The sequence below is a fragment of the Bactrocera neohumeralis genome, chromosome 4 (assembly GCF_024586455.1).
Source record: "Bactrocera neohumeralis isolate Rockhampton chromosome 4, APGP_CSIRO_Bneo_wtdbg2-racon-allhic-juicebox.fasta_v2, whole genome shotgun sequence".
In the NCBI taxonomy this organism is placed as follows: Eukaryota; Metazoa; Arthropoda; class Insecta; order Diptera; family Tephritidae; genus Bactrocera; species Bactrocera neohumeralis.
In genome coordinates this window covers 65,702,793-65,715,883 of record NC_065921.1, presented here as the reverse complement: position 1 = coordinate 65,715,883, position 13,091 = coordinate 65,702,793, and the positions used below count along the sequence as shown (strand labels likewise).

General features: G+C 37.6%; 1 protein-coding gene across 1 annotated transcript; it reads left to right on the top strand.

Annotated features, from left to right (window-relative positions):
- Window positions 1–2,671: 2,671 nt before the first annotated feature.
- LOC126755833 (uncharacterized) lies at window positions 2,672–6,868 on the top strand. The gene is made up of 4 exons (XM_050468552.1): window positions 2,672–3,189; window positions 3,304–3,900; window positions 4,163–4,233; window positions 6,622–6,868. Exons 1-4 carry the CDS (start codon window positions 2,713–2,715, stop codon window positions 6,866–6,868), a joined length of 1,392 nt encoding a protein of 463 aa, XP_050324509.1. The 5' UTR covers window positions 2,672–2,712.
- Window positions 6,869–13,091: the final 6,223 nt, after the last annotated feature.

The following is a 13,091-nucleotide window of genomic DNA, read 5'->3' as shown; positions in this document are numbered from 1 at the left end:
GTGATGATAAAATTGGACCAGTAGCAAAGAAACTGAAGGCTGATAAGGTTCTGCAAAAGGACATTGGGATAATAAGGAGTGAGATGTGTCCAAATGGATGGATACAAAGCCTGTAACAATGCTGTCGACATGCACAGGAGGTACTCCGGCAGATATCTGTAAACGTTAGTGTAAAAAACAAAAGCGAAAAATTGACGTAGATCGGCCAGCAGCTATTAGAAATTACAACACCTGTATGGGTGGGATTGACTTATGCGACAAATTGCTTACTACCGGTGTAGTATGCGAACAAATAAATGGACAGTTAGAACTTTCTGTCATTTCCTTGACCTAATTGCCGTCAATTGTTGGATTATGTACAGGCGTTGCTGTGCTGAAGAAGACATCCAACGCAAGGACAAATTAGAACTACTCCCATACAGACTTAATCTGGCCAAAGCGATGATGAACTATGCAGGCGGAAGAGTTGAACTTCCTGGAACCACTTCTCGTTCCAGATCAGTGCCTCTAAAAGATCCCGTTTGAATGCTGGATGACGAATTAGACAATGTCGATGAGTGATAATGAGTCAGCAAACCGATAACTGGACAATGTTGGTCATCTGCCGAGATTCGTAGACAATAACTTGCCTCAAAATGTCGTTCCGAGCTTCACTGCCGCACCATTTGTGTAAAATGTAATATCTACCTATGTATATTAAAAAATAATTGTTTTGAAGACTATCACACCATGAAAAATCTCAACTCGAAATAACATAAGTGAACCTGAAGGAACACATATGTGCAACCGATTTTTCCATACTTACAAATAAAATTTTTATATCTTTCAAAGATGTGTTTTTTTTATACCTCCCCAACTACAAAAAAACCAAAAAAACCTTAAAACCATGTTTAGATCATGCTCGGGTCTGAAGAGGTTAAAAGTGAATTGGGATGGAGCAAAAAAAAGTTGCATTGAAGAATTATGCACTTTTCAATAAATTTCTTTACGGTAATACATAATTTAAATCATGTCATCTATTTTTTTAACAAGTTTAATTTTTAGAGGCCTTAAAAGATGACTACTCATACCCTGATTTTGAGGCAAAGATCAAAAAGGCGTTTCTCAAATGTAAGGCTCAGTTCTACAGGAACACTAATAATATAAAAAAAAATAATAAATTTCATGTACATTCATTTAATTAAAATTAGGATTTAGGATTAATCATAGAGATCTCCTATAGTAGTAATCATAGAGATCTCCTTTAGGAGTAATCATAGAGATCTCCTATAGCGGTAATCATAGAGATCTCCTATATCAGTAATCATAGAGATCTCCTTTAGGAGTAAATAGAAGATCTCTATAGCAGTAATCATAGAATTCTCCATTAGGAGGTTAAAAGGAGTACTCGCGTTCCAATGACATGCAATGTTAAAAACGAGTATACAATTTTACGTGTATTTACACACGAGTATTAGGAGTAATAGGGAGTATAGGATATCTCCTAAAGGATTAATCCAGGAGGTCTCAAACGATCATCCTAAAATCTGCTGGGACGATACAACTACGTGTAGGTGTAAGTAGTAGCAGTGTTTTGAATACCCTAGATTTGAATACTTTACAGTTTATAATTACATACATACGTATATAAGAAATCATTTTGTAAGATGGACGCAGCTACAATAAAGGGTATGACTGTGGATATGTTGAGGGAAAAACTGAGAGAGCTAAATTTAAGTACAGTTGGTAGAAAGAAAGACTTACAGTTAAGACTGTTACAACACATGGTTTTTGGAGACGAAGTGGATGAGGGGGGAAGTGATAATGAGTCAGCAAATTCGTTATACACTACAGAGGATAGGAGTGTAGGTAGGGTGCTATTTACGTTGCGCGATGTCGAAGATAGCATATCCAATTTTTATGGAGACGGCACTTATAACGTGTGCCACTGGGTTGATGAGTTCAACGAAGTTGCGGAAACAGTAGGGTGGAACGATTTACAGAAGTTCGTATATGGAAAGCAGTTGCTAAAGGGAGCAGCCAGGCTATTTGTTCGAGGAACTGTAGGGATCAGGAATTGGAATAGTTTGAAAATTGCGTTGGTGGAGGAGTTCGGAGAAAAGTTGAGTGCCGCAGAGGTACATCGTACGCTGAGGAATAGGCGCAAGCAACCGAAAGAAAGTTTGCAAGAATACTTGTACTCCATCATCGAGATTGGTAAGCCAATATCACTCGATGAAAAGAGTATAATAGAATATTTCGTGGAGGGTATACCGGATAGTCGAGAGAATAAAAGTGTTTTGTATCAAACGCGTAGTGTGAAGGAATTAAAGGAGCAAATCCGCGTATATGAAAGAATTAAAGGTACATCCGATGCAAGTGGTAAAGTTTTCGTTCAGACGTCAAATGGAAGTAAAGGTACTGAAGACCAGGTTAAGAAGAGGTGCTATCGTTGTAATCAAGAAGGTCATTTAGCTAGAGAGTGCTCACGAGGGGGAATAAACAACGTCATTTGTTTTAAGTGTAAAGAAAAGGGCCATTATGCCTACGATTGCGGGGTCTCACAACCGGTTAGCGTGGTGAAAAATGAGCGGATTAACACAGTAGATGATCGAAACGGTGTAGTGCAAAGTAAATACATATATTTTCGTGAATGCGGTGATTAACGAGATCACGTTTAGCGCATTGGTAGATACGGGATGCTTCACCAGTATATTGAGGTACGATACGTTTATGAAGCTGGGAGAAGTTAGTCTCAGAAAGGAGGAACAACGGCTTTATGGAATAGGAAAAGGCGAGCTTACAACAATGGATAACTTTATAACAGAGGTGACTGTACAAGCTGTGACAGTGGAAGTCAAGTGTGAGGTAGTAAAAGTGCAAGATATATCCTACGCGGCAATGTTGGGAAACGATATACTTAAAGAAGTGGATTTGGTGTTTAGTAACGGCAGGGTAGGATTTAGAAAACCTAATACGGTTAGGGAAAAGTGTGAAGACACGGGTGCCAATGAGTTGGCGGTTAAAAGTGTGGGCGATGAAACTGAAATCTCAGTGAGTGAGAGGGTTTCTGCCGAGCAAGTGTGCGAAGATCAGGTTGTTCCGGAAGTGTTAGGGAAAGAAGTTGGAAGGGAATGTAGTCAAGTGGGCGATGAAACTGAAATCTCAGCGAGTGAGAGGGTTTCTGCCGAGCAAGTGTGCGAAGATCAGGTTGTTCCGGAAGTGTTAGGGAAAGAAGTTGGAAGGGAATGTAGTCAAGTGGGCGATGAAACTGAAACCTCAGCGAGTGAGAGGGTTTCTGCCGAGCAAGTGTACGAAGATCAGGTTGTTCCGGAAGTGTTAGGGAAAAAAGTTGGAAGGAAATGTAGTCAAGTGGGCGATGAAACTGAAATCTCAGCGAGTGAGAGGGGTTCTGCCGAACAAATGTGCGGATATAAGGTTAGTCCGGAAGTGCCGGGGAAAGAAGTAGATGCAAAGGAAAAGGACAGGGTATGTCGTGGCAAAGGCTTCAATGATGAGAGTGAATCTAAATTTTTGGGTGAAAAAGAGAAGCAATTGGATAATGAATCGGATAAGGTAGAGTTGTCACATTTGGCAGATTTTGACGCAGCGTTCGCCAAAACGTTGATAAACAAATATCAGCCTCAGGAACCGATGAATGTGCCAGTTCAAATGAAGTTAATTTTGACAAACGGGAGACCGGAGTATCAACGGCCTAGTCGAGTGTCATACGAAGATCAAAGATACCTAGATGATCAAGTTGGGAAAGTGCTTAAAGAGGGGATTATTCTAGGTAGCACGTCGGAGTACAATGGTGTAGTCCAGCATAGGTCACGAACGCGGATGAGACATGTGCACGCATTAAGTCGCGTATATTGTTTACTAATAGAGGTTGAAGAGTTAAATACTCAGCGCGACTTAGTAAGACAGGAGGCAAAAGAAAACATAAAGAGAATTCAGGAAGAGAACGTTAGAACATTCAACAAGAATAGAACAGGGAATTTTAGATACGGAAGATACGAAGTAGAAAAAATAGGAGCTCATGAAGGACCTAACAAGACCATAACAGTTGCAGAAAAGACGAAGAAATGGGGTTAGTTATTTGAGGGCGAATAACTTGTCAGGACGGCCGATTGTGGGATTAGAATTGAGATCGTATTCTATAGTTTATTCAAATTGACAGATAAGTGGCAACCACTTGTCCGAATGTCAAATAGTGGATGCCAACTGTGAATTACGATCTCGTTGTGGGCGGTAAAGCTTAGCGTCCATCATTTTCATTTTATATATTCATTCCTGATTATAACGCAGAGCGTAGTAGTACTCATCTTTACTGAGCCAAGTGACATTCCAGTTTGTAACGCTAAGCGCAACATTACTCAGTGTTCCAATTTAAGTGTGTTTTGTATTTTCTATTCCTGAATGTAACGCCGGGCGTAGCAAAACGCTCCGTGCCGATTTAAGTGACATTTCGTAGAGTTTAAGTGATATTTCTTTTTACTAATTGCAACATCCAGCGTAACGAACGCATTGTGAATTTGGTGACTTTTAGATATACATACATTTTCTTTCTCTTTGATTGTAACGGCGAGCATAGCCACGCTCGGTGCTAATTTGATGACTTTTGGCTTAACTAAGTGATATGTTTCTATGAATTTTGCTATGAATAAAGCAAACAATTGGAAATCTAAAAGTGTACTTTAATTCCGGAAATTGGATTCCTACATGTATCTAATGTTAGAGAGACTGTTAGAGAAATTTATAATTATGATGAAAATAACAATAATGAAGAAGAATGTTCAGTGACAGGGAGTCCATTGCATCCTCAAGTGACTGACAATTCCACAAAAACAAGACTTTGGGACATGCACGACAGCTCTTTAATCGTTGAGGAAATATCAAAAACACAATCGCAGGGTATTTTTAAAGAGGTGAACGACTATTTACAACAACGTCTACTACCCAGAGACACAAATATACATATATCAATATTGGCATTTAAGCTCATTTGTCTCTTTAAAATCTATAGCGCTAAAATTTCTTTCCGCTCCACCGAGCAGCGTGGCTAGCGAGCAACTTTTTAGTGCCGCTGGGCAGCTTTACAGTGAAAGGCGTTCAAGCCTGCTCGGTTATAATGCTGATAAGCTCCTGTTCCTACACTACAACATAAAACTATTAAACTTTAATTATTAATTTTATACATACATACATGTACATATGTATATTTCCAAGATCATCATGAACTTAAGTTTTTTTTTGTTTAGACATGAAATGTCATTTTTAATTTAAGTATTTATTTGTATACAAAATAAAATACATTTTCCTGAAATAAATAAATAAATTTTTTATACGGCTTCGGCTTCGGTATTCGGCCGAATGTTTTTTTGGTGCCGAACTTCGGCTACGGCTACGGCTTCGGCCAAAACTTTACATTCGGTCGGGCTCTAATACATATACATCCGCATAGCAGCGATAAGCACGACATCATTCGATCACGCAAGCAATGCATGTTTAAACTAGACTTAACCAATCAGAATACAACACGCTACTTAAGTTACACTATTTTATCAACTAACCAAAGTACGACACGCTACTCTAGCCATAACTATAAAAGAGCAGAGCGCATGGAGTACTTGTTCGCATTTTGAATATATCTATAAGCATAGCCGGTAATAATATTGTAAAATATTAAATATTCAATAAAGAAACCCAATCCTGGTGAAATAATTCGCTTGTGCGTATGCGCATGTTCGAAATTATCAGTACAAGGCAACAAGCGTTATTTTAGTGTGCCGATCACACTCTAAGTGTCGTAAACGGACAAATGATTCGGGTACACTTATTGTTAGGGTGTACCCTTGCCGTTCTCTGGTGTGATGATATTTCGTATCAAATACGATATAGAATGGGAAATCCAGATATGCAATCAGTGAAGAAATTTACAACGAAGCATTGATTTAAATTGAGGACTTGTGCCTGATGATGTCAAACAAACTATTAATTCAATTAGGCCTGGCCGCGCCCAATCGTCCAATGCATGATGCTTTTAACCAATTAATTAATTCAAACAAATCTTCCACTGTTGAATGGACAACAGAAGTATGTGTTTGATACTCTTTTGAAAGTAACAAACACTTTTTTGATTTTATTAATATTAGCAACGATTCGCTCACAAAATAAAATTGCACTTGCACTCGCTTCGTCGGTCGAACGACCCATTCAGATCTACGGAGCAATCGTAACCAATTTGGTGGTGCAATGATTTTATTAGCAGGACGTTTTCGTCAAACATTGTCAGTGATTCCACCATCAACACCAGCTGATGAACTCAATGCATGTCTAAAGTCCTCCAATTTGTGGAAACATGTAATGCGTGTCGACATTGGTAATGGCAAATTTCCTATAGACATGTTGACTGGCTGCATTAACTTTCCTTAAAGTTTTTGTCAATTCACTCAAACAAAGGATGAACTTCAGAAGGTGTTTCGAGATGATTTTCAAAATTACAGAAACCATAATTGGTTGAGCCAACGAGCTACATATATTGGCTGAAAAAAAAAAAACAATGTACAATTGAAATTGATTGTGGAAGTAAACACACTGAGCAAATATAAAATAAAACCGACGATTTGACGCTAACAGGAAACTAGATGATATGGAAGGACAAAATAACAACCAACAACAAATGGAAAAAATGGAGATTGTAATAAGGCAACAAGAGAAAGCAATACAGGGACACTCAATTAGGCGTTTGAATTCGGAGTATAGAGTTGAGGAGCAGGGACGCAACACCACGGAACACTCCACCAGACGAACAAATCCAGAATATAGAATAGCGGAGCAGGAGCGCGACACAATAGGACATTCAATCAGGCGCTTGAATCCTTAATATAGAGCTAAGAAGCAGGAGCGCGACATAATGGAACGTTCTGTACGACGTCAGAATCCAATAACCAGAGAAGAAGAAAGGCAACGATATGCAGCATTGAGGAGAAGTCGTCGAGGAGATCCAATAAGAAGACGTCGTGAACAAATTTTAAATTCTTCTCAAAGAAGAGTGACACGCCAGCAAACCAGGCAACAACTTGCAAACAAGCAGGAATCAACGTTGGAAAGAGTACAATTCCATAGGTCGGATCCCGCAAATCGTCAGTTGGAGTTGGTCGCAAGTTATGTATGACTACCCTAGTAGTTGTAATTAAAAGCCAACCATGCCACAGAGGCATGGATTAGAAGCTGAACATTACGGAATGTCATGAGTCAGCATTTTTTAGCAATGTATAGAATTTAATATGTAGCTTAAGAAGTCGTAAATTTTGAATTGAATAAACAGTTGCTAAACTAAAATCATTGAGAGAAGTCATTTTTGGGAGCTGATAGCGTAAATAACATTACTCGTGTGCAGCTTAAGGGGCTATCTATACCAGTGACACTTTCAAAAAAAAATTTTTTATTTGCTTTTTCGATAGCTTATATTTCTATAAATATCCTGTGAAATCGGGAAGGTCGTATCTTGAATAGTTTTTGGATGACAGCGTTCTAAAGAGCGACCGCTCGGATGTGCAAACATAACATATATAAGTGAAACTTTAAACGCGTTTTTCTCGAAACGACATTTTTCAAAATTGCTGGTGTCATAACCCAACGAGAAATTAACCGATCGACTTCAAATTAAAAAAAAAAAAATAGTATTTTTGAATACATTTACTATACAATGACCTACGATCTTTTTGATTGGTTGAAAATTGTCAATTTGGCATTAAAAAAACGACAATTTTTTACCTAAAAAACGATTTTTTTTTTTTGCAAAATTACGCCATTTTGTTAATTTTTGATATTTTTCAAAGGTCGTGGGTCATTGTATAGGAAATATCTTTAAGTTTAATAAACTTTTAAAATTTGTTTGTTTCAGCTACTCACGATTCAGAATCACGCTAGCAGATGGGGCACTTTTTTTTGGCACCTCCGAAGACAGCCCATAACTCCGTTATTTTTCAACATTTTTGTAAAAAAAAATCTTAAAATATAGCTGAAAATATACCTTATTACGTTCAAAGAAGTTCGAAATATTCAATCGCGTACTTTCTCTTATGCTGGAAATTTCTCCATTAAAAGAAAACTGCAGCACATCGGAAACAAATTTGTAAATGGATCGGAAATATCGGCTCAAGAAGCAACTTATAATATTTTGGGACTGCATTTATCTGAAGCCAGTAATGGGGAGACATTTATAAATACATCACATCCAAACAATCAAGTAAGGATGCTAAAGCCCAGACGTGAATTGGATGCTTTACAGGAGAGTTCTGCGGACATATACATATGTACCGAGTGTACTGGAGCACTACTCTCAAAGACCCGATCAATTGGAAGAACTATGCTTAGCAGTTTTTTCAGCATGGTTCAGATTTTCCAAAACAAGTAGAAATATTTCTGTTAATAATGAAGACTTCAATGAAGTAGAAAGCGAGGATGACACGACATCTGCACTTCCAATGGCATTAAAAGATGGATCAGGATTTTTAAGGAAAAGGAAGCAAGCACTTATTCTGCGCTGGAAACGTTTTAGCGTCGTAAATTCAAGAACTGATTTCTTCAGAGAAACTGCCATGTCACCCACGGAGAAATGAGGAGACCGAGCTCTTAAATAATGATGTCGAGAGTGCTTGCAACGCACACAAGGAGCAAATTGAGCAGAATAAGCTCAAATATGACAAATTTTTATCCAACGAGCTCGAACGGATTCTGGAAAACACAGGGAATGCCTCATACATTGCAGCTCAAAATATAGATTAAATATATGGTAACATAAGTACGAGTTGTGGCGGTTAGATTTAATTTTAATATATTTTGCAATTTTAATTTCATTCCGTTTTCAATTCTAAAATTCGCGACAATATCGAAAACCCACAATACGTCAATATTGCATAATAAACGTTCAATAAATATTGCCATTCGGGATCGCGGTTAACATAAAAATATTAAACGTATAGCCAGCGTCATAGAATCTGATGAATTATGTATTTTTTTCTTTTTCGTTTTTTATATGGCATCTCTAGGAGTTGAATTTAGCATTAGAAGCCATAATTACTTTTACAAAACACGTTCTCAATATACTCGCGGTATAACGATTGCAAAATATAACTGTATAGATAATCTATAATGTACAATATTTCTGAACAATTTTTAAATAAATAAACAGTTTTAGTGGGATACAATGTGTTTATTTCATTCACGCAATAACTAATGCAGGTAGATACCGAATCGCCTGGACCTGAAAGCACAGCGGTGCGACTATGGATGAAATTCGCAGAATCAAGAGTTGGAAGCTTTGCACGTTCCAAGTAGCCTCATAGTCGCAATGCAGATTGGACACCAATCATGAGCGTGGTCCGATCATTCCAATACAAGCGAAATGAACAAATAACCATAGAACGTAGACAGTTCCCTGTCATTCCAGCTGAAGCCATCACGATACATAAAAGCCAAGGTGGAACATACGCTCAAATTGCGGTTCATCTAGAGGGTAGAGTTAGCAGGTCAGCTTTATATGTAGGATGTAGCAGAGCCACAAATGCCAATGGATTATATATAATCGGGAAATTTTCTCCTCCGAACCCATTTGGACAGCAGGATTCCATTAAAACTCAACTTAATAGATTGAGGACAGAAGGTGCGTTGACGACATGCTACAAATTTTTAGCCGAAAAATCGGAACAACGCCTAGATATTTATTACCAAAATGTAAGGAATAACACTACAAATAACAAATCCTATTCCTGATCCACCAAGTCAGGAACAATTATGTAACTACACACGTCCAGAAGAGGTGGACCTGAACATCTTTAAATAACTATTCACTTTTACGGGAGATTATAACGAATACAGAAACTGGAGGTAAATGGCTACAACCTTAATGGATAGCATCAAACGATTTCAGAGACATAATATTTACGTACAAGCACTCATAATGGAAAGAGGAAAGATTACAGGACGAACAGCTCAAATCCTGATTAACCATAATACTAAAGAAAACTTATACATGTTAACATGGCAAATGTTAACAATTACTAAATAAGTAATAACACATCATCAGCAATAATTAGCAAATCATAGCGGAAATGCATCTTTAGTTGCACAATATTTCCCACAGCAAAAGCCAGACGCTTTCATCAGCATAAATGCTCATTTTTCGGCGTGAAGCGGAAATCCAACACGCGCAACCGAAATAAGCCAATTCGGAGAATCGGCAACAAAGTCAGCAGTTGGCCGGTGCAACGTAGCTTAGGTTTTAAGTAAATTAATTCTTAAGTTTAGTCTTAGCTCTGTAATGAAACGAACAAGTAATAAATAAATTTTTTTTAAAAGAAATTAACATAAAATTTCTTAACTTACAACATTATTGATAGATTAGATGAGTCATATGCCGACAAACGTCCACTCCACGTCTTAGAAGAGGACATGATGAAAATTCAGCAATGAGATTTGCCACAACATGTGTACTATGACAACCTAAACCAAGCATTGAATGTAGTGTTGTCAAAATTGGAAATGACAAACAAGAATGAATATATTCCTAGCTCAAGAAAGATCTTTATTTTTCTCCCACCAGCGGTAAGGATTTAAAGATTCTTTTTTGAGTTTAACGTTTGATCTTACAAATCAAACGGCGGTTACCATGGGTCTCGTGTTAAGAAATCCCAAAAATTGTTCCTGGAGTCTTTTGTTTACTTCCCGGAACATTTAGTTTGGTTACTTTAACATTTGGTTGGTAACCAACCAAACGATTAACATGGTCCTGCCAGACGAAAGTTACAGATTGCATAACCTACACTGTTACATTTTCTGCAATTTTTAATTGAATGGAAGAAAGCGTAAGTAAGAGAGAGATGAACTATCGACATTCAAGCTTATCGAAATATTAATATGTTAAAAGAGAAAAGGCGATACACAATTTTTCAAGAAGAAGAATCAATAACAGAAACATGGAAAAATGCAATTTTGTGGTTAATGTTGGCGTTTCAATTGATTAACAAGGCGAGAAAGACTCGTAAATGAATCGAGAAAAAATTATTGAAGTAAGTTTTCTAAAAACGACTGGACATTGCTGGCCGTGATATCACCCGATATGTGTTTAAAGTTAGTGGCGCTTAGTACATACATTAGTACAATAATAAATTGCGGTGTTCAGCAATACTTGCCTGAACGGCAGCAATATTCTCATTACTTCGAGCGGTTCTTGTAAAGAAAATATATGGTCCAAATTTTCGATGAATAAAGATAACATGAGAACACATTACACATTAAATTAAAAATATTGTTTGTAAAAAAACACATTCAAGTGGAAATAACCTTTGATATTATTTTGCTGAGTTAGAAATTAGTAGGTAAATTTTAAATGCATTGGCTGATAGTTAAATTGTTTAACCATTTTTTTTTCAAGGTTAATTAGTCGGTTGAATCGACATCAACAGCACTTCAATTTAAGAGATAATTTCTTCGTGTGTTTTGACGATATCCTATTACAGTTGAGTTCATTTATAACGACGTCGCTTATAACGACTAACCGTTTTTAGCGTCGATATTATTTACTCAAGTTCTGTTTAATAGTTAGATACTGAGAAAATGTAACCGTTTAGTGCGACTCCGGTTTGAGCGACAAACCGTTTATAGCGACATTTTTTACGAAAATTCGTCCGTTTAAAACGACGCGTCGTGTTTTGTTTTAATTTAGGTAACGAATGACCAATACCTCGGCCGCCTCACTTTCCCCGCGCGCTTCAACGTTCAATTCTCCTTATTGGCGCGCGTAAATCACAGTCAGTGTTTGTCACCTGTTATGACAAGTTCATAAAGCGCCATAAAATGAGTTCTGTGAAGAGAAAGTGTTTTACAATTGAAGAAAAGAGTGCAATATTACACAGATTAGAAGCTGGTGAATCAAACGCGACCCTCGCAAAGGAATTTGGCGTATCTCATTCTACAATATCAACAATAAAGAAGAATAAATACAAGATCGAGCCACTATTAAATGCAAACGTGTAAGAACTTCTACTCATGAGCAGTTGGATAAGGCATTGGTTTACAGTGGTTTGCGCTTCAGCGCGACCGGGGAATACCTCTTAATGGGAATACCTCTTAACCTCAGACAAGACGTTGAAATTTAAAGGTGAAAAATGTATAGGAGGAAAATTATCAAAGGAGCGAATAACAGTGATGGTGGCAGCCAACATCTCGTAATCGGGAAATCTCAACGTCCCAGATGTTTTAAAAATGTACGGCATTTGCCAGTGGATTATGAGAGCAATCGAAAAGCCTGGATGACTGGTGACATTTTTACCAAATGGGCACGCGCATGGGATCGTGAACTTACGAAAATCGACGTCGAGTCGAGTATATGTGCAGCCGAAACTCGCTACGCTACAACAATGGCCATAAAAGACAACTGTACTCCGACACATACATATGTAAATATCCGTTTAATACGACATCCGGTTAGTACGACATAATATCGCCGGTCCCTTGAAGGTCGTTATATCCGAACTCAACTGTAATTCCTTTCTTGGAGAGCAATATATTGTGCAAAATCGCGTTGTCGAAATTATGGCTTTATTAAAGAATGAACGCGATCAACTAAAAATTAAGCGCGATTCATTGAATATTAACTGCGATCTGCATTTCTTCAAAAGAAGGTGATGTTCTACGAAATTGCTGATGCCTATGCCGACAACCTGAAGAACAAATGTACGCAGCAGAAGACAAGATAATTTCTTTGTTGAAAGGACTTCAAAATGAAGCATCTGAATCACGAATACGTCGTGCCGTTTTGGCTGAAATTATGCGTTCTGCTTTTAATTACAACAGCCAGTTTGATTATAGTATGTACGGATACATTAGGATGTTTCCAGATGATGTACCCGGCATGTGTTGCGCTAATGGCAAAGTCAGATTACCAACTCCAACCGAACCATTGTATTCATTAATTTTTGGGACATCTGAAACGTCGAAGCACTTTTTGAGTCATATTCAACAATAAAATTCGACATTTCAAATGACACCTTTTGGTGCTAGAAAAATTATTGAGATAATTGTATACCGACGTTTAAGGTAAA

Coding starts and splice junctions, on each gene's coding strand:
- LOC126755833 (XM_050468552.1), top strand. CDS start 2,713: ATGAAGCTGGGAGAAGTTAGTCTCAGAAAGGAGGAACAACGGCTTTAT. Junction 3,901..4,162: donor TAAATACTCAGCGCGACTTA/GTAAGACAGGAG, acceptor TCAAATTGACAG/ATAAGTGGCAACCACTTGTC. Junction 4,234..6,621: donor TTACGATCTCGTTGTGGGCG/GTAAAGCTTAGC, acceptor TGACGCTAACAG/GAAACTAGATGATATGGAAG.